We start from the raw sequence: 21,584 nt of genomic DNA, 5'->3' as shown, positions 1-21,584 counted from the left end.
TAATTTATAAACTGCCAGAATGGACTAAACATGTTTAGCGGTGGCCTATGTATACTTTACAGATCAGCTTCGCAGAGCAGCTTGCCAGTATTCCTTTCGCCAACGAGCACTATTTCCAATGTTTACTTCTCCGTCGCGCCGCCCGCCCCTCACACGGGGATGCAGATGTTCTGACAGATATATTTTAATTTTACTCTTCAACAACAACAAGACAACCATGTCTATGGGACGGGTATTCACTAGACTACTGTACACACATAATGTACTAGTTATATATCTAGGTAGCGGCGGGCTAAATAGGTAGATAGCTTCCTCTCTTCTTGGCAAGCTCGCTGTTGTTGTTGGAGAAAAAAGCAGACCGTCCTGCCGCTGCGAGCGCTTCATGATGGCGATGTTCCGGAGCCTGGTCTCGGCGAGCAGCGCCCAGCAGCTCAGGCACCCGCCGCCGCCTGCTGCAAACAACGGGGCAGCAGCAGCATCGTCTGCAGCCCAGGCTGAAAGCAGCGTTGAGAGTCAATTCTCCTGTTCCATCTGCTTGGAGGTCTATCACAAACCCGTCAGTATCGCCAGCTGTTCCCACACGTACGTTGATATTGTTATTTACTGGTGGTGTTAAGTGTTTTCAGATCATGATGTAACGTTTCAGCTGTTTTGCTCGACAAAACAACACAACACGTGACATTAGTTGACGGGACATACAGTCCGGGTTTATTGGATCGTTATTGTTTTTTTGTGTGCAGAGATTTGAGATGTGACACACTCACTGGCTCACTTTTTCTTAGGAGACAATGCTTTATATTTCCTTGTTTAGTTTAGTTTATTATGATCCACAATTAGCTACAGCATTGCAGTAGCAATTTTTCACGGGGTCCACAAAAAACCTACATTGTGTGTGACCGTGCAACCAGTGGAGGCTGCTGACCAAATTTTTAGGTGAAGCACAAATTATTATATTATATTATATATTAAATAATATTTTTAAAACATCCCCCACTGTGTGTCAGTGGTCATGGACACAGATGAAAACATATTAACATTAGGTGACAGCGCACCTGACCAGATGAAATCATATTAGGTGACAGCACACCTGACCAGATGAAATCATATTAGGTGACAGCGCACCTGACCAGATGAAATCATATTAGGTGACAGCGCACCTGACCAGATCAAAACATATTAGGTGACAGCGCACCTGATCAGATCAAAACATTTTAGGTGACAGCGCACCTGACCAGATCAAAACATATTAGGTGAAGGTGACAAGGAAGCCACAGACTCATCCACAACGTTTTTTCTGATCCAGATCAAAATGCTTTTTTATGTTACATTTTGTATAAAAGTATTCTGTACTTCTGTATAGGGCTGCAACTAATGACTAATTTGGTAGTCGACTAATCTGTCGATTATTTTTTCGATTAGTCGACTAATCGAAAACCAATTATGTAAATAAAAAAAGGATGATTTTTTTTTTATTTTTTTTTTAAACTACCTATCTTTGTGAAAGTGGCTTCTCAGCTCTGGGCCAGCTGAAGACAGAGCAGAGGAACAGATTGGACATTGAGCATGGCCTCAGAGTTGCTTGTCTACCATCACCCCAGACTTTGAGACTCTTGTCAGGACCAAACAACAACATCATAACATGATGATCCCATAGCAAATTAAAATAATGACTCATGAAACATTTGAATTTGGATCTTAAGCCACTTTAAATGAAAATGTATTTGAAGAACAATACAGCAATCACTCATAACAAGATAAATAAATTAAATAATACAAATTAAAGTGGAAGTGTACTTTAAATAACTAAAAAAATAATAATAAAAAAGAAAAATAACTAGCAGTATCTGCCCCCAGCACCGCGGCTGATGGGGCTGTAACTTGGTCCAGGACCAGGAGGGTGACGTGGAACAGCTGTAAGGGGAGAGGGGGATGAGTCAGATCAGACAGACTTCTAGGTCTTTTGTTTGCTGTGTGTGAGAGGAGTCCGTGTGTGTATGTGTGTGTCTTACTCTGATCGCTGTGTGAGTGAGAGGTGTGTACTGTGTAATTTGTGTATGTGTGTGTGTCTTACTCTGATCGCTGTGTGTGTGTGAGAGGAGTGTGAATGTGTGTGTGTCTTACTCTGATTGCTGTGTGTGAGAGAGAGGAGTGTGAATGTGTGTGTGTCTTACTCTGATCGCTGTGTGTGAGTGAGAGGAGTGTGTATGTGTGTGTGTCTTACTCTGATCGCTGTGTGTGAGTGAGAGGAGTGTGTATGTGTGTGTCTTACTCTGATCGCTGTGTGTGAGTGAGAGGAGTGCGTGTGTAATGTATTGTGTGTCTAGTCTGATCATCATCTCCTGCAGGGGAACAATGTTTTCAATGTCCAAAATTTGCTATGGGATCATCATGTTATGATGTTGTCTGGAACCCTGAGAAGCCACTCTCATAAAGATAGGTAGTGCACAAAAAAAAATAAAAAAAAATGACTAATCGACGCAACAATTTCTCGTCAACGATTTTTTATAATCGACATCGTCGATTATGTCGACTAATCGTTGCAGCCCTACTTCTGTATGACAACTAATAAAGAAACTTGAGAAACTTGAGATTGGCCCGAGCTAAACCTATCCTCCGTACCTGCAGCTGGACCCGTTTTGACTTTGCAATGCAGCAATCTCTGATTGGATTTGCAAGGCTGCCAATCATATTCAACCTCTGTGTATTGGATGTCAAGGGCTGTCAATCATTCAATCCTCCATTAAATGGCAAGAGTTTAACTGCACAGACCGTGCTTAGATGAAGTTAATAGCCTATTTTGATTGGCTGCTATTTATTATTTAACATTGGGTCAACCTGTGAAGTATTCTGCACGAATATTACTGCAGTCATTACTGCAGTGCAGGCCTGCTCAGAGCTGTCAATTTTGGCCATTTTTGAAGAAGAAAAAAAATTCACTGGCATTTTCTTTACAGAGAAACTTTTCTAATAAAAAAATATAAAATAATAATAATTAAAAAAATAAAAATTGTATATATATATAAATAAAAATATATATATATGTAAATTAATAATAATTATGAATTATGAGTGAATTTGTGTTTCACGTGTTGTCATAGAGAAACCTCCACTGCGTGCAACATAATACTAACATGACATTACAGGTAAACTGGACAATGGACTAGTACACGTGTCATGTATGTTGTGTATGTCATAAATGTCACTATGAAATGAAAATGGGGGACCCTGATGTAAACAAGACAAACGTCCTTCTCTGGTCTGCATCCCCTTAACAATTGTGTGTATTGAGCCGTACTGTATTGTACCCATTCTGCAATCTGTTAAATAAAGTTGTCATTCATTCATACACACACACACACACACACGCACACAAGACAAGCTCCAATATACAATAATCAACTATTTGAGATTTTGTAACTAAGAAAATACTTAACTGCACACACTATACTATATGCTCATATTTTTTCATACACACCTAATTTAACATCTTAACTGCATCTATCGCCACAGTTTCAGTTTATCCTCAGTACCATGACCATCATAATAAACCAGTCATTCATTTAATGAATGTCGTCTTTTGCTCTTCAAGAGGCGTTCCATTTAGGAAGAGAGAGAGAGAGAGACAGAGAGACAGAGAATCAATATGCAATATGCAATATGCATGTTGAAAATAATTTTGCCTTGAAGTTATAAAAAAAACTTGCCATAGGAAATGACACATGATCAGGGTGAAGACAAGTAGAGAAGAGAGGAAGTTAACTTTGAGAACATTATTATTATTATATATTTTTGTATCCTCTTTTTCTCCGCCTGATTTTCTATGCTTTTCCTCCCATCCCAATTGAGTCGTTATGCCAATTCCCCCCCTCCTCTACCTGGTCGTTGTGCACATGTGCCCCCTACTGGTCGGTACAAGGGAACCCTGAGGTCTACCACATGCTTCCTCCGACACATGCGGAGACAGCCAGCGGCTCTCTTTTCACCTGGCAGCGAGGACTCTCATTGGTGAAGTGTAACGTGTGGGGGGTCACGCTGCCTTCACCACTTCCTGCCTTTCGCTGAGCAGGCGCCCAGACCTGACCTGTAGGTGTCGCTGTCCACAACGCCAGATTACCACCCACGACTTTCTTCCTTCTAACTCAGCCAAACGAGTTAGTATGACGATCGGCCCAAGCCGCAGGCAGTGCTGACTCCGGGAGTCGAGACCGCAGCCTCTTGCATTGGTGACGAGCGCAATCTCCGCTACGCCACCCGACTGCCCCAACTTTGAGAACATTTACCAGACAATATCCTAAAATGGGCAAAATAGAATGGTTAGAGGCAAGTACACTGGTTAGAGACGAGTACACTAAACATTAATAATCTTCTTGTAAAAAGTATTAATTTGGTTTTAAAAGATAAAACTAGTACAATGGTGACCCACAGGAAAGAGGCATGTGACCCATTTTGGGTCAAGTATCACTACCATATGCCATTAGATTATGCAGACTAAAGCCCTCTGCAGACCCGGGGTGGAATTGTAAATAAGAAACCTGTTCTTAACACTTTGAGTGCCACGGGTCCGGTGCCCCGGAACCCTGTTACGTGCCACCACCCACTTTAATGACAGAGCTCTCATATTTGCGAACGCATAAACTATATCTTAAATTATGGCTATGTGTCTAATATGGCCGTCGCTTATCAATGACTTGTTTGCAGTCAACATTGTCGAAACGGATTGTTTTTTAATCGGTTCATTTCCGTTTTATACCATTTTGAAAAACGCTTGTTTCTTGAAAGTTTCAGAAAATTTCAGAAGATTCTGTGATAATCGCCCTTTACTGGAATACACTGGAATACACAAAACACGTTGTCATTTTTCGGCCTATTTATGAATAGTTTTCAAATAAACGCTAGATTATCGATAGTATATGTGTACTTATGCACGCTATAGAAGCGGGCTGAAAAATCGATTATCTTATTTCCTGATCGCACACACACACAGACACACATACACACATATGGCACACACTGATATATAGGTGAAAATAGCTCTGATTATCCCAAGACTGGTAAAATAGATTCCTTACCTCAGATCAGATGTTCTCCAAAAAGATTATTCCAATTCCTGATCGCCATTCCAAATATCGATTGCGTTTATTGATCCAACGCTGGGTACTGGAAACACATTTTCTGCTGTTCTGGTGGTGGGAGATTACTTGGATCGTCTCCGGTTACGTGTCTGACAAGTAAAATGTGGAAGCAGGACTTTTTTTCTCCATGCGTTTCATTCAATCCAATCCAAAGGGGTGCAGTACCATCCGGAGAGACGATAGGGGGCAGTATTTTCCCTGTTCGAGTTCAGACAGATCCCCACTGGTAACGTGAGGCTAGATTGATGAAAAATGAATGGAAATCGATAATAAAAAAAATAACGATCAAAAACGAGATCTCTTGTCTCTCTGGCACTCAACGGTTGGCATGAACTAATGAGAAATCTCATCGTTGGCACTCAAAAGTGTTAATGTTTTATCTGGCTAAATAAAGGTAATAATAATAATAAATTAATGATCAATCAATTTCCACTGATGTTCCTTATCCACCTTTTTCCCTGTATGGTCGTCTTTACACCGTAGAGGAGAATCCACTGGGTTTTCTCTGTTCAACAGCTGTCTTCATTAAGTTGTGATTATGAACTAGCTAATTTTGTTGCATTTGCCAACTTTCTGTTATTTGAAATGTGTTCGTTGGTAGACTACCATCAAAATGTAAGAATGGTGCAGACCTGGTGTAAGGGGATATGCAGCCCTGTTTTATTTGTTTTTGTTAATTGTGAAAGTCCGAAAATCATTTGCCTTATTATTAAGTTCAACCGCAGATCACATATGGAAACACTAGCCTAGTTTTAATATCTGTGAACATAAACCCCACTTGGCAGTGAACAAAATGGTCAACCGTGACTTTCTTTCGCCAATAATTTGGTGACATGGTAATTTCCTGAGCCTATTCAGGCTGCCCTCTAGATACTCTGCCGTCCTCAGAGCAGCAGGCGGAAGCTGTGTCCGCTATAAATAAGGCTGTCCAAAGCAGGACACGCATCTTTCCGAAATGTAATCACCATTATGAATACAATGATGTCTGGATTGTCTGCCCCTATTTCTCTTTCTCTCTCTCTCTCTCTCTCTCTCTCTCTCTCTCTCTCTCTCTCTCTCTCTCTCTCTCTCTCTCTCTCATTCTCTCTCTCTCTCTCTCTCTCTCTCTCTCTCTCTCTCTCATTCTCTCATTCATTAGAATGCGACCCCTGCCCTGGTGCTAAAATTAGGAATAGTTTTCTCTTTTGTAAGTGCAGGTGCAGGTTTTCATAAATTGTGGCTCCCAAGGTAGGCATTTTAATGTAGAAGAATGGCTCCTATACTGTCAAGAAGGCTGCCCTAGGCTTATCACTATATGCAGATTTTCTTGATTGGAACAAGAGGCTAGTTTAGACTAGACTATGATTGATTAAAGCTCTGGATACCAGAGCTGTCACAGGTGGGTGTGAGCCACTGAGCCCCTGTGAATGTGGTGCCCTGATCATTGACATGTATGAATCACGGTCACACATGCATAGCTGCTACAGTAAAGCTTCAATAATTAGCCCAGCCTTTTATTTGTATCATTGAACACAACAGCCTATACAGTGGTTCCCGCACTGCAGCGGGGGGAGGCCTAAATGGCCCTCTTCAAAAACACCACATTACAAATATTATATGTTGAAATAATTTTCCACTTTTCTTTTCATAAATCTTTTATTCAACTTCAGCCCTGATCATAACCACAAAATATTCAATTCATTTTAGAATTGTAACCCTTTAAATGCCAGTGTTTGTGATGGCATCACAAATTATTGTAAAGAAAAAAAAACACAAACATTTAAATATTTTCAATATATTAACACTTTGGTTGCCTTGGGTTAAATTAATGATATACCATAGATTGCCAGCGCTATTTGTCTATGGAGAAAGTCCCCTTTTTGCAGGGCTATAACTTTTTAAATTCTATTGCTACATTGCCATTATTAGGGCCCATTCAAAGTCCTATATGTATTGTTCATTGTGTAGCAACGTTAAACTTTTTCATTCACATATTCATAGTAAAGTATGGTCTAATGTATAAGTATGTTTTCATCTCTTTCTGCAGCTTTCTCCAGAACGTGATATATAGCCCCAAATGCATTATATTGATGATGAAATACAGTTTGATGGCAATCAGCGCGATATAAAAAATTCCAACTAGACGTACTTCTAGAAGTTACTACACGTCATCTGATGTTGACCGGATGGGCGAGGGGGCGTTTATAATTCCGTGGGCAGCGTTATACCAATCATCTAATGTGGGTCAAATGTTGATAATAGCAGTTAGTATCTAAGACGGTAACGTTACACGCTAAAACTCACCCCAGTCTCCGCGCGCCGTTGGGCGATCATCGTCGAGTAGAAATTTTATCATTATGGGATATATTTTTACCCGGTCCATCTCCAGCTTGTATAATGGTATATACGTCCAAATCATGTTGTTTATCGAGTTATTGCCAATCGATCACCGTGTAGCGTGACGAGCCAGAGTCCCATGAACCATAGCGAGCGCCCGGAAGTACTACGGTCGTCATGACAACCTCTATTCAACATCCTGTGTGGCGATTGCGCCGATCGGCCACCAGATGGCGCTCCTGAACCGCCAGAGAGCTCAGTGGGTCCTGCTGGTGGATCTCAGGCCAGCGGAGGGGGAATATGAATCCGATCGCAGATTTTTGAAATATTGATATAAGGACGCTGTACAGCGTCCCCCGGCAACTTTAGCATGGCCAGCAAAGACGTGAAAAGACGTGTCCCGGCAGTCAAAGTGTTAACTCATTCTGCGGCAGTCACGAGAAAAGTCGGGTTAACTCGCCAACCGCTCAGCGCCAATCACGAGAAAACTCTGGTTTTAATCGTTGTTTCTTTTATTAGCTATATGCTAGGCCTGCCACGATAACACATTTTGCTGGGCGATTAATTGCCCCCGAAAATATCGCGATAAGCGATATTATTGCGACCGGTTAGAGAATTTTTTTTTTTGGAGAAATTTATTCCCCAAAACTTTTATTTTGAAGCCCACCGCTCCGTCTTTTCCTGTGTTTTAGACTTTTATTTTGAAGCCCACCGACCGGACCGGAAGTATTGTTGTGATTATCAGGTACTTTGGGTACCAGAAAAGTCACGTGAAACACTGCAGACCACTGATTGGTCAGAATAGAGACGCGTCTCTAGGATTTCATAATCATTATGTTTGCAGCAGGCACAAGTGCAATAAACAAAGGATACAGTCACTGTGTATTCTGCCTCATTTATTGATTAAACAAAACCGACATCAACACAATTTGCCACCGAGCGGAGAGTTTAGTCTCGCAAAAAGATCGCTGACTTGTTAAGGCTTGTTGTTAGGTTAGGTGCTAATGTTGTGCTAGCGTTTTAGCATGGCTATCGTGCATAGCGTGATCAATATAACTCGCTATTGATTGTTTGTATGAGTAACGTTAATGCTAGTAGAATAGACACAACGTGAGGTAATCACCATCCATTTTAAACCGGTTATTACCTAATGCTAACGTTAGCAAATAGACGCGACTGGTAACGTTACAGCTTGTTAGCCTAATGCTAACGTTAACGTTAGCATAGACAGCCTAGCTAACGTTAACGCTTGTAGAATAGACACAATGAGAGGTAACGTTAGCAGAATAGACACAACGAGGGTCTCGTTAATGTTGTTATTGATTGATTGATTGAAAACTGTGTTTACTCTGTTTGTATGAGTAACGTTAATGCTAGTAGAATAGACACAATGAGGGGTAACGTTAGCCCCACGGAGCTCCTGTGCTGTGCTCTGTAGTAAAGCCTGCGGCCCGCCTCCCAACACGGACAGTGACTGACAAGGGGCACTGGGTCCGCCTCATTAAAACAAACGCGCAAATAGCAATTAATCGCGCCCGTCAAAATCATTGCATTCATTTTAATTATCGCGGCAATTAATCGATTTATTGCTTATCGCGGCAGGCCTAGCTATATCCATAAATGTTTCATCTAGGGGTGGACGGTATAAACGGTATACGGTATAAACGGTATTAATTTGCTCTACGGTATGGATTTTGACTATACCGTGTAACCGGTAGAGTACAGTAGCTCTAAAATAGCAATGACGTCATGTAACCACAGTGCGACTATTTCAATCGCATTTGCCCCTAAAAATAGATAGAATTAGTCATAGATAATAGATATGTGCAAACTGGAAAAAGTTATTTAGGAGGCTTCGCGCAGTGGGCGTGTCAACACACAATTGTCATTTCATAATAAACACATATCACCGCGGCGCACAGCAAGTTTCAATTTCAGTTCCTGGCATTTTTAACCAGTGGAGAAAGGTAAGAGATGTCCCTATCGTTTTTCTTATATGAATTATTCTACGTTAATAAAACATACCTGGTGATCAACTACAGTTTGCTGTAAACATTATGATATGCGTGTAGTGTTATGATAACGACGGCTGCAGCGGGAGCCGGGAGGACGGCGGCAGCAGTGGATTTGCGAATAGCATGCAGCTGCAGAGCCGCAGAGCCAGCGGCGCTTTCAGGTCAGGTCCGCTCAACAGCGCCCCCCCCACCCAACGGCTGAAAGCTGTGACCAGACCTGAAAGCGCCGCTGGCTCTGCGGCTCTGCAGCTACATATGCTTCTAGCAAAATCCAGCATCCAGCCCGGCTGTTTGCAATGGGAGCAGCACGGACTCGGGACTTATTTTATTAGGAATATAATGACTTTATATGCAAAAGTAGCCTAGTTTATTATTATATTAATATTAAAATATTATAAATCTACATGCCTTGAGGATGTCATTCTTTAGCCTGCCTATCAGGCAAAAAAAATTATTCTAACGGAAACACTGATACCGTGATATATACCGTTACCGTCTATGCTTCAAATTATACCGTGATATAAATTTTAGACCATACCGTCCACCCCCAGTTTCATCCATCCAGCCTGATGTTATCATTGAGAATGGGTCTGAGCTCGCAAAAGGGCAAATACCGCCGCCTATGCCTTCCAGCCGGTATTGCACTCTATTAGAAATGGTGTCTTTCTTTTCTGGGCCGAGCCGTGCGGGCGGGGTTTAAATACTCCGGCAGGACGAGCGTTTACAACGTTACATGCTGCCCCCCCCCCCCCCCCCCCCCCTTCATATGCAATGCCGGACAATGTGAGACCGACCTCCACGAGCAGTATTTGGAATGGTGATCAGATAATTGGATTATTTTTTTTGCATTACATCAGATACCAGGTAAGGACTCTTCACTCTATATATCCAATCTTGCGTTGATCTGATATTTCTTTCTACCGTGATCGGAGCTGTCTGTGTGGACTGTGTGTGTCTTTTTACCGTTGGCTGCGGTGGGGGGGGGGCGAGCGAGCGCCGTCCTACAATCTGTTTTGTGCATGTTGATTGGAAGCAACTCACTGACAATCGACGGGTGTATTAGACCCATAGCTATAATATAAGATATATTTTAAGCACTCGCAAATCTCGCAGTCTCCTCATTGATTAAAGTGATGGCGTTCTGGTGCCCCGACCCCTGGCGCTGATTGAGTTAAATGCAAAGTGGATTTTTCTGGGGGGGATTATTACATGCTAGCATTGTGTCCATGATTAGCAACAACACTGATTTTGATGGATTTTCAGTTTTTTGTAATGTCAGATTTAACAACAACTCTTCAGAAAAGTGGGAGTATTTCATTTTTTATCTGACATTACAAAAATGTTGCATTTCATATATTGAAAATACTTCAATTTGTGTGTTTTTTTAACAATAATTTGTGATGCCATCACACACTGGCATTTAAAGGGTTAACATTCTAAAATGAATTGAATATATGGTGGTTATGATCAGGGCTGAAGTTGAATAAAAGATTTATGGGGGGGGGGGGGGGGAAGTGGAAAATTATTTCAACATATAATATTTTTATGGCGTTTTTGAAGAGGACCATTTAGTCCCTTAATGGTAAGAGTGTAACTTTTAATTTTACAGGGTGAATGAAAGTGGGAGTAAAAAAAATAAATAAAGTAAAACAATTCCACATATATTGGCTACAAACATAACTGAGTGCAAAGTTATCAAAAATCAAGAATCTGGTCCTTATCGGACACAAGTTTTCCATGCCTAAAGCAAATGTAGGCCTAGATATGGACTTTTGTTCTTTTATGAAAATGAAATAGAGCAGCAGGACAGCGTATCTGTATTAACTCACTGTCCCGTCAACTCCCTCAACTCACTGTCCCCAGTAGGGATGCACCGATCCCATATTGGTATCGGTATCGGCCGCCGATATCAGTAAAATAGCTGGTAAAAAAAAAAATCAGATTTTTATTTTTTATTTAATTTAATTTTTTATAAATAAAATAAGATAACCATTCAGTAAATTTATATCTGTGTTAATTTGTTACATTTAGTTTCACTAAGTTAGGAAAGTAATGTTTTAAGTTAAGCCTGATGTTGTTGCCTTGCACAAAAGAATGATCCCAGTCTCTTCCACACAGTGACAGTGAGGCATACAGTTTATTAATTTAATGAATGAAGTTTATTTTCTGTCTTTGTTTACAACCAATCAAAAACACACTTGTGATCCTTTACAATTCTTAAAAACAAAATATATTTTAATATATAAAAAAAAAAACGTGGATAATTTCTTTTTAAACTTTTTTGGGAGAAAAAAATAAACGTCCCCAGTTGTTGCCCCTCTCTCTGTGCGTTCAGTAGAAAGCTATCTGGCTGCACGTTAGCCTAGCTTAGCACAATTAATGGAAGTGAACATGGTCGGTTAGCCTAGGCATTGTCCAACTAACACCTCTCCCTAAGGCTAACTGGCCATGTCCGCTTCCATTCATTGTGCTAGGCTAACATGCAGCCAGATAGCTTTCTTCTGAACACAGAGAGGAAACTGGTATCTATCTTCTTGTCTCTCTCTGGAGAAGACGGTAAGCTAATTTCCCAAAATGTTGGCGTGTTCCCTTAAATTCAATGGTTGTAGTATACTTTGATATGTGGTGTTTCTTGGCAGTTCAGTCCAGAGTAGCAGGGCAGATATTATTAATGGTGTTTACTCCCACACACAGCTGCTACATGGAGACAGAGGAGCTCAAGGGAATTCCGTTGGAATAAGCACAATATTGTGTTGTTATTTAGTCGTTGAGTCTGTGTGGGCATCATTGCCGGACTGTGTTCAATGAGGACTGTGTAGATTCAACCACTAAAAGTGCTTATTCCATTTTGAGAGTCTCGGAGAGAACACAGAAGTCCCTCTTTCAGTGCTGACATTGTTCGCTCCTACATGTAACACCAGAGTCTCGGCTGGAGGGACAGTTGGCAGCCTGCGTGGGAACATATAGTTAATGTCAGCCACCGTAGCACCTGAGCGGCACATAGTTTTACAAAGCCTCACATCAGACATACCAGCGTTGCACATGACTTGCCCTGCAACAGACCAGCAACTCTGAGACATTTTAGTAACATTTCTGAACCAGAACTCCAATTTTTTTTTAACACAGAGTAAATCATCAACCTGTAATCTTGACCCTGTCTCCACAAAGTTTTTTAAAAATGTTTTTAATAGTCTCTCTAAATCAGTTCTTAAAATAATTAATACATCCCTCGAGACTGGAATTTTTCCTAATGCATACAAAACGGCTGTTGTGAAACCGTTATTAAAGAAATCTAATTTAGACTATAATGTCTTAAGTAATTATAGGCCTATTTCCAACTTACCCTTTATGAGTAAGATACTTGAGAAAGTCGTTTTTAATCAATTAAATAATTTTTTTAATAAATGGTATCCTAGAGAAATTCCAGTCCGGTTTTATATCTAATCACAGTACTGAAACAGCTCTGATTAAAGTAACAAACGATCTAAGACTTAGTGTTGCTGATGGCAGGGTCTCAGTTCTCATCCTTTTGGACTTGAGTGCTGCGTTGGATACACTTGACCATAGCATATTAATTCATAGATTGGAAAACTGGGTTGGATTAGCCGATTGTGCATTGAACTGGTTTCGAACATATCTTATAGAGAGGACATTTTATGTTAGTTTAGGTGACTTTGTTTCTGAGAAACACGACATGTCCTTTGGCGTTGCACAGGGAAGCTGCCTTGGTCCTCTTCTTTTTTCACTATACAATGTTACCTCTAGGTGATATTATTAGAAAACACAATGTTGACTTCCATAGCTATGCCGACGACACCCAATTGTATATGTCTGTCGAGCCAAAAGATCCAAACGCTTTATGCTCCTTGACTACCTGTTTGTCTGCAATTGATCGATGGATGAGCGATCATTTTTTAAAACTAAATGAAGCCAAGACAGAAATTCTTTTAGTAGGCCCTAAAGCCAAAAGGGAAGCACTTTTTAATGGGTTGGAAGTTTGGCTCACCAGAATAAACCGGAAGTAACTGGCCTAGGTGTAATTTTAGACTCTGATTTAAGTTTTAATACCCACATAAATAAGGTGACCAGGACGTGTGAATATTAAAGGCAACCAGGACAGCCTTTTCCCATCTAAGAAACATGGTTAAAGTCAGATTGTTTTTAACCCAACAGGATGCTGAGAAATTGATTCATGCTTTTATTTCAAGCAGACTGGACTATTGCAATGCTCTTTTTACTTGTCTTCCAAAAAAATCAATAGACAAGCTACAGCTAATTCAGAACTCTGCTGCTAGACTTTTAACGAAAACAAGGAAGAGAGAGCATATTACTCCAGTTTTAGCAGCGTTGCACTGGCTCCCTGAATCTTTTTGAATTGATTTTAAAGTCCTTCTACTTGTTTTTAAAGCTCTTAACAATTTAGCACCATCGTACATTTCCGATCTCCTGTCCTTTTATGTCCCGTCACGAGCCCTAAGGTCCTCCACAGCTGGTCTTTTAATTGTTCCTGGGGTGCCCCAAAGGAAAATTGGGGCATCTGCTTTTAAATTCTATGCACCACAGCTGTGGAACACAATCCCAAAAAATATTAGAGAGGCTGGCTCAGTAGACATTTTTAAACGACAGTTGAAAACATACCTTTTTAATATTGCTTTTAATTAGCAACTCTTTTTATTATTTTTCTTTAAATACTCGATTTTATCCATTTTCTTTACTTGTGATTTTGACTGTGTGGTTTACTTTATGTTCTTTTGTTATTATTCATTGTTTTATCTTTCTTTTATCATGTAATGTGAAGCACTTTGGGCTGCATCTTGTATGAAAAGTGCTATATAAATAAAGTTATTATTATTATCAACATGACGCACAATGGAATCCCCAACGATCAGGCAGGCACAGTTGGGGGTTGTTGTGTCACCAGCCGCCTTACTCCTGCACCGTCGCCAGCCGCCTTAAGGCCCTCCCATAGTCGAGCAGACTGTACGCGGACTGGACTCAGCGGAGGTCCACTGGACTCTTTGAGCTTTCATAGTCGAGCGGACCAATTTCCTACATGTCACGCGCCAGTTTACACAATTGTCCCCACGCTGTTCAACTTCTGTCATGTCGTCGTCATCCGATGTCAAAATAAAGAGTGTTATCTCCGTTTCCAATATTTCGATAATAAAACGGGCAGTTTTACGCACTTGAATAACAGGTATATAGGCTTGAGGTGGACAGCGCGTGGTGCTGAAATGACAAACACGCATTGCATGAAATAAAAGCACCAGTTTTATTTCAAAATATTGGAAACGGAGATATCTCCGTTTCCAATATTTCGAAATAAAACTGGCAATTTTACACACTTCATTTAGAAAAGCCATTCAAACATCTCTCTTGGCACGGAGCGAGTGGTCAGAGTAAAATGCAGATCGATGTCAACCAAAACGCCGAGCAGCGTTTTGTGTGACACCCGGACGTCCACGCGTCAGAAAATAGGAGCTTCGCACTTGCACTCTGCTGTGGGTCTGCTGTCCGCTGAGATCAAAGCTCAAGAGTCCGCGCGGACCTCCGCGGACTCTGCTCTGTGTACAGTCTGCTCGACTATGGGAGGGCCTTTACTCCTGCACCATCACCAGCCGTCTTACTCCTGCACCATCTTCCTCCTGCACCGTCTTACTCCTGCACCATCACCAGCCGTCTTACTCCTGCACCATCTTACTCCTGCACCATCTTACTCCTGCACCATCTTCCTCCTGCACCGTCTTACTCCTGCACCATCAACAGCCGTCTTACTCCTGCACCGTCTTACTCCTGCACCGTCTTACTCCTGCACCATCAACAGCCGTCTTACTCCTGCACCGTCTTACTCCTGCACCGTCTTACTCCTGCACCATCAACAGCCGTCTTACTCCTGCACCATCTTACTCCTGCACCGTCTTACTCCTGCACCGTCTTACTCCTGCACCATCAACAGCCGTCTTACTCCTGCACCGTCTTACTCCTGCACCATCTTACTCCTGCACCGTCTTACTCCTGCACCATCTTACTCCTGCACCATCTTACTCCTGCACCGTCTTACTCCTGCACCATCTTACTCCTGCACCGTCTTACTCCTGCACTGTCTTACTCCTACCATCTTACTCCTGCACCATCTTACTCCTGCACCGTCTTACTCCTGCACCATCTTACTCCTGCACCGTCTTACTCCTGCACCATCTTACTCCTGCACCGTCTTACTCCTGCACTGTCTTACTCCTACCATCTTACTCCTGCACCATCTTACTCCTGCACCGTCTTACTCCTGCACCATCTTACTCCTGCACCGTCTTACTCCTGCACCATCAACAGCCGTCTTACTCCTGCACCGTCTTACTCCTGCACCATCTTACTCCTGCACCGTCTTACTCCTGCACTGTCTTACTCCTACCATCTTACTCCTGCACCGTCTTACTCCTGCACCGTCTTACTCCTGCACTGTCTTACTCCTACCATCTTACTCCTGCACCGTCTTACTCCTGCACTGTCTTACTCCTACCATCTTACTCCTGCACCGTCTTACTCCTGCACCGTCTTACTCCTGCACTGTCTTACTCCTACCATCTTACTCCTGCACAGTCTTACTCCTGCACAGTCTTACTCCTGCACAGTCTTACTCCTGCACCATCTTACTCCTGCACCATCAACAGCCGTCTCAACTTCAGTGGGAATGGTGACGGCACCACTTTGCTCTGCAGGAGCACGGGTACCGTCTGCCACCCCTGTGTTTGTGGGAACATCTTCATCATCTTCACTATACCAGCGGCAGTGAACCCCCGTTTTGATAAGAGTTTGCCTTAGGGACCCACATCTGGATAGACTTTTGATGTTAGACATGATTAGCCAAGTCCAGAATTCCACAACTCTCTATGCTGTAGTTGTGTCAATACTATCACTCATATAGGCAATCAGGCACATGTTCTCTCATTGGGCAAACCTTCCTAGTTTTCTGAAGCCCCCCGGGCCCTTCAAGCACCCCTGGGGACCCCCACATTGAGAGCCACTGCTCCATACTGCATGGGCTTGCTAATAATAATAATAATAATAATAATAATAATAATAATAATAATAGAACATCAATGCACAACGTAATGTAATCTTAAAACAATAATTGGTTATTTAAAATCATAAACAAGTCATAAGGTTTTGAGTGAACTTCAGTCTCCAGGTAAAGGAAGACGTGATGACCCATTTCCTTTTAGTTTTCCCCGCCTCCCCCCTTGCCATTGGCTTGTCTGTCTGTCATGCCTTCCTAGCTTGTCATCGGTCAGTTAATCGGTCTTTCCTATTCTGTACTCTCGATGTGCACCTGCTAGCACTGCTAGTCATTAGGAATGTATAATGGATTATATTTTATAGTGGTAATAATAACCATAGGCAGCACAAATAGGCATTGAGATTATAGCTCATTAGTCATTACTGAAGCCAACAAACAGTTGTTATGCAGAGAGAGAGAGAATGCCTGCAGGAGGGAGCAGTGGGGTGGGGGAGGAATATAGGCCAGTGTTGTCGGAGGAATAAAAGACCCCCCCCCCCCCCCAAAGAATTCTATAATCTATACTAGGGCTGGGCGATTCTTGCTCAAATGTGAATCACGATTTTTCTCTCAAAGAATTGAGATCACGATTCTCTCACACAATTCTTATTTTTTCAATAAAATCATTTATTGCACTCTTTCTTAATTAAACAGACGACATAACATATCAAAGTGCTTGACTTAAACTTAAACATAACATAATATGAAAGTGCTTGACTTAAACTTAAACATAATATATGAAAGTGCTTGACTTAAACTTAAACATAACATAATATGAAAGTGCTTGACTTAAACTTAAACATAATATATGAAAGTGCTTGACTTAAACTTAAACATAATATATGAAAGTGCTTGACTTAAAAGTCTCTTGTAACATACACTACCGTTCAAAAGTTTGGGGTCACCCAGACAATTTTGTGTTTTCCATGAAAACTCACACTTTTATTTATCAAATGAGTTGCAAAATGAATAGAAAATATAGTCAAGACATTGACAAGGTTAGAAATAATGATTTTTATTTTGAAATAATAATTTTTTCCTTCAAACTTTGCTTTCGTTAAAGAATGCTCCCTTTGCAGCAATTACAGCAATGCAGACCTTTGGCATTCTAGCTGTTAATTTGTTGAGGGAATCTGAAGAAATGTCACCCCACGCTTCCTGAAGCACCTCCCACAAGTTGGATTGGCTTGAAGTGCCTTCTTGCGTACCATACGGTCAAGCTGCTCCCACAACAGCTCAATGGGGTTGAGATCTGGTGACTGTGCTGGTCACTCCATTACAGACAGAATACCAGCTGCCTGCTTCTTCCCTAAATAGTTCTTGCATAATTTGGAGGTGTGCTTTGGGTCATTGTCCTGTTGTAGGAGGTAATTGGCTCCAACCAAGCACTGTCCACAGGGTATGGCATGGTGTTGCAAAATTGAGTGATAGCCTTTCTTATTCAAAATCCCTTGGATCAAATCTCCCACTTTACCAGCACCAAAGCAGCCCCAGACCATCACATTACATCCACCATGCTTGACAGATGGCGTCAGGCACTCTTCCAGCATCTTTTCACTTGTTCTGCGTCTCACAAATGTTGTTCTGTGTGATCCAAACACCTGAAACTTCGATTTGTCTGTCCATAACACTTTTTTTCAATCTTCCTCTGACCAATGTCTGTGTTCTTTTGCCCATATTAATCTTTTCCTTTTATTGGCCAGTCTCCGATATGGCTTTTTCTTTGCCACTCTGCCTAGAAGGCCAGCATCCCAGAGTCGCCTCTTCACTGTAGACTGCCGTTTTGCGGGTACCATTTAATGAAGTTGCCAGTTCAGGACCTGTGAGGTGTCTATTTCTCAAACTAGAAACTCTAATGTACTTGTCTTCTTGCTCAGTTGTGCACTGGGGCCTGCCACTTCTCTTTCTACTCTGATTAGAGCCTGTTTGTTCTGTTCTCTGAAGGGAGTAGTACACACTGTTGTAGGAAATGTTCAGTTTCTTATCAATTTCTCACATGTAATAGCCTTAATTTCTAAGAACAAGAAAGAATAGACTGTCGAGTTTCATATGAAAGTTCTCTTTTTCTGGCAATTTTGAGAGTATAATCGAACCCACAAATGTGATGCTCCGGATACTCAACTAGCTCAAAGGAAGGCCAGTTTGGGCGGTCAGGTGGCGTAGCGGAGATTGCGCTCACGGCACCAACGCAGGAGATGCTGGGTTCGAGCCCAGCTCTCGGCGTTGCTACCAGCTTGGCTGGTTGTTCATACTAATACAATTGGCAGTATTAGGGGGTGGGAAGCTGGTGGGTGGGAATCTGGCGTTGTGGACAGCGACGCCTACAGGTCAGGTCTCGGCGCTTGCTCAGCGGGGGCAGGACTTGGTGGAGATAGCGTGCCCTCCCACGCGTTACACTTCACCAATGAGAGTCCTCGCAATTGTCATTTCATATTAGACAAGAGCCGCGCGGACCTTCAATTCTAGAAGCTATGACATCTAGCTATTCAGCCCTGCGTTTGACAGCTCTGTAACAACTCATCTCGCGAACGCTGTTTCTATGTGCAACGAAAACTCTGCGAGCAACAGGTCCAATGGTCTAACATGCTTTGCATCCTCGCCATACCTGTATACCCAGGTCGCGCTAAAACCATAACTAATGTTAGCTGTGCCACAGTGATTCAGAGAGCTCCGGCCGAGTCTGTAGAGCGGGGATCAAAGGAAAAAGATCAAACGATCTAATAACGAGTATACTCGTTATTAGCACTCAAGCGTTGGCGAGCAATGACGAGTATACTCGTTATTGGCAAAGAAAGTGTTAAAGAAGACATGTCCGGCCCATGGGGACATTAACGTGTGTTGTCGGGCCTTACAAATACATTTGATTTGATTTTGATTTGATCTGTGTGCCGACTGCTGACACAACTTTTCTTTTTTTGTCTCCCTTTTTCAGGTTCTGTGGCGAGTGTCTCCAGCCGTGTCTCCAGGTGACCTCTCCACTCTGCCCTCTCTGCCGTGTGCCCTTTGACCCCAAGAAGGTGGACAGGTCGTCTAGTGTGGAGAAGCAGCTGGCCTCCTACAAGGCTCCCTGCCGGGGCTGTGGCAAGAAGGTAGGAGCGGCACGTACCAAGATGGCTGGGTGGTCCACCTAGGAGAGACGTATTTTCAGTGCCGGCTGCTTTTTACACTTTGTTTTTCGGTTGACCTTATCTCAAAACCCTGCCCTCTTCTCTTGATCCTCCAATCACAACTGTTGCTTTCCTCTTGACAAACGGGAAAGCAACAGTTGTGATTGGAGGTGGCAGGAAAAGATGGCAGGGTTTGAGAGATGAGCAGGTTTTTAGCACTCAGGGATAGAGCAAAAGAGCGACGCACTTCCTACTATTGAGTATTCACCTAGCAACACCAGTATTCACCTAGCAACTGTCGTCCTGTCTCTCTTCTCTCCTTCCTTTCTAAAACACTTGAACGTGCTGTATCCAACCAACTTACTGCTTATCTCTTACAGAATGACCTCCTAGACCCTAATCAGTCTGGCTTCCGGACTGGCCACTCCACAGAAACGGCCCTCATTGCGGTCACAGAGGCACTTCACTTAGCAAAAGCGAAAGGCCTCTCCTCTGTCCTGATTCTCCTAGATCTATCTGCAGCCTTCGACACAGTCAACCATCAGATCCTCCTCGCGGCCCTCGCAGGAATGGGAGTGGCTGGCTCTGCGCTGACATGGCTGACATACCTCAATGACCGCTCCTACCAAGTGTCATGGAGAGGGACCCTGTCGGCCACCCGCCCCCTGCGGACGGGTGTCCCCCAGGGCTCGGTCCTAGGACCCCTTCTCTTCTCCCTCTACACTAAATCACTGGGTAACATTATCACGTCTCATGGCTTCTCGTATCATTGTTATGCCGATGATACTCAACTCTTCCTCTCCTTCCCTCCCTCAGATATCCACGTCTCTGAGCGGATCTCGGCCTGTCTGTCCGACATCTCCGTCTGGATGATGACCAACCACCTCAAACTGAACCTAAGCAAAACAGAATTGCTTCACCTGCCGGCCAAATCCTCCCCCCTGACCGACCTTTCCATCACAGTCGAGAATGCAGCTGTGACCGCGTCCCCGACCGCCAAGAACCTTGGCGTTGTCCTCGACGACCAGTTGAACTTCTCCGCTCACATCGCAGCGACAACAGAACCTGCCGATTCCTCCTGAGCAACGTCAGAAGGATCCGCCCCTTCCTGACAAAAGAAGCCACCCAACTCTTCGTCCAATCAACAGTCATCTCCCGGCCTCGACTACTGCAACGCACTGCTCGCTGGCCTCCCGGCCACTGCCACCAAGCCTCTTCAACTCATTCAGAACGCAGCGGCCTGCCTGATCTCAAACCTACCGAAGTCGGCCCATGTCACCCCACTTCTTAGGGACCTGCACTGGCGCCCCAAAGAGATGCCGCTATTCTCAGTCCTTGCCCCACAATGGTGGAATGAACTGCCCACCCCAGTTAGGACAGCCAAAACCCATCCAATCTTCCGCCGTCGACTTAAGACTCACTTCTTCAACCATTATCTGAAATAATAATATATAAAAAAAATTAAAAAAAAAAAAAACGTACTGTCATGCACTTGTCCTAATAAACGAACCTACACTGTAACACGCAACACTTTGATGAACATTGTTACTCAGCTGATAGAGTTGTACCCTTCCTGATGACTTGTCGTACAGAACTTGTAAGTCGCTTTGGATAAAAGCGTCCGCTAAATGACAATGTAAATGTAGGGATCTCCCTCACACACAAGGCAGCCGACAGCGCAGCACCATTATGCTGAGGAAGGGGGGGTGGGGTGGGAGTGCACGAGACAAGTCTTGGCTCCCCCCTGCGTGGGGGAGAGGGCTGGGGGATGGGACGTCGCACACCAATCCTTATCTTCCTTCGACTCCAGCAGCTCTCTGGTTCGACCTTACTTGGTGAGTCGTCCGGGAATTTGTTTTGGCTGACATTTGGCAACATTTCTTCCAGCCACGTCGATTTAAATTTGATTTTGAGTAGAGTGAATTATAACTCTTATTGATTTGAGTGGAGTGAGTTTTAA

The 21,584-nt window shown here is 42.9% G+C and overlaps 1 protein-coding gene across 1 annotated transcript in view; it reads left to right on the top strand.

Moving 5' to 3' along the window:
• Positions 1 to 73: 73 nt before the first annotated feature.
• Positions 74 to 21,584, top strand: part of rnf166 (ring finger protein 166) — a 36,108-nt gene continuing 14,597 nt past the window's right edge. The window contains exons 1-2 of the mRNA XM_084322128.1: positions 74 to 582; positions 19,450 to 19,606. Of these exons, the coding sequence (XP_084178254.1) occupies positions 383 to 582; positions 19,450 to 19,606 (357 nt within the window). The 5' untranslated portion in view covers positions 74 to 382. The remainder of the gene's footprint in view (positions 583 to 19,449; positions 19,607 to 21,584) is intronic.

The sequence above is a fragment of the Notolepis coatsorum genome (genome assembly GCF_963971535.1).
Source record: "Notolepis coatsorum genome assembly, chromosome: 9".
Taxonomy (NCBI): Eukaryota; Metazoa; Chordata; class Actinopteri; order Aulopiformes; family Paralepididae; genus Notolepis; species Notolepis coatsorum.
This window is presented reverse-complemented; position numbering and strand designations above follow the sequence as displayed.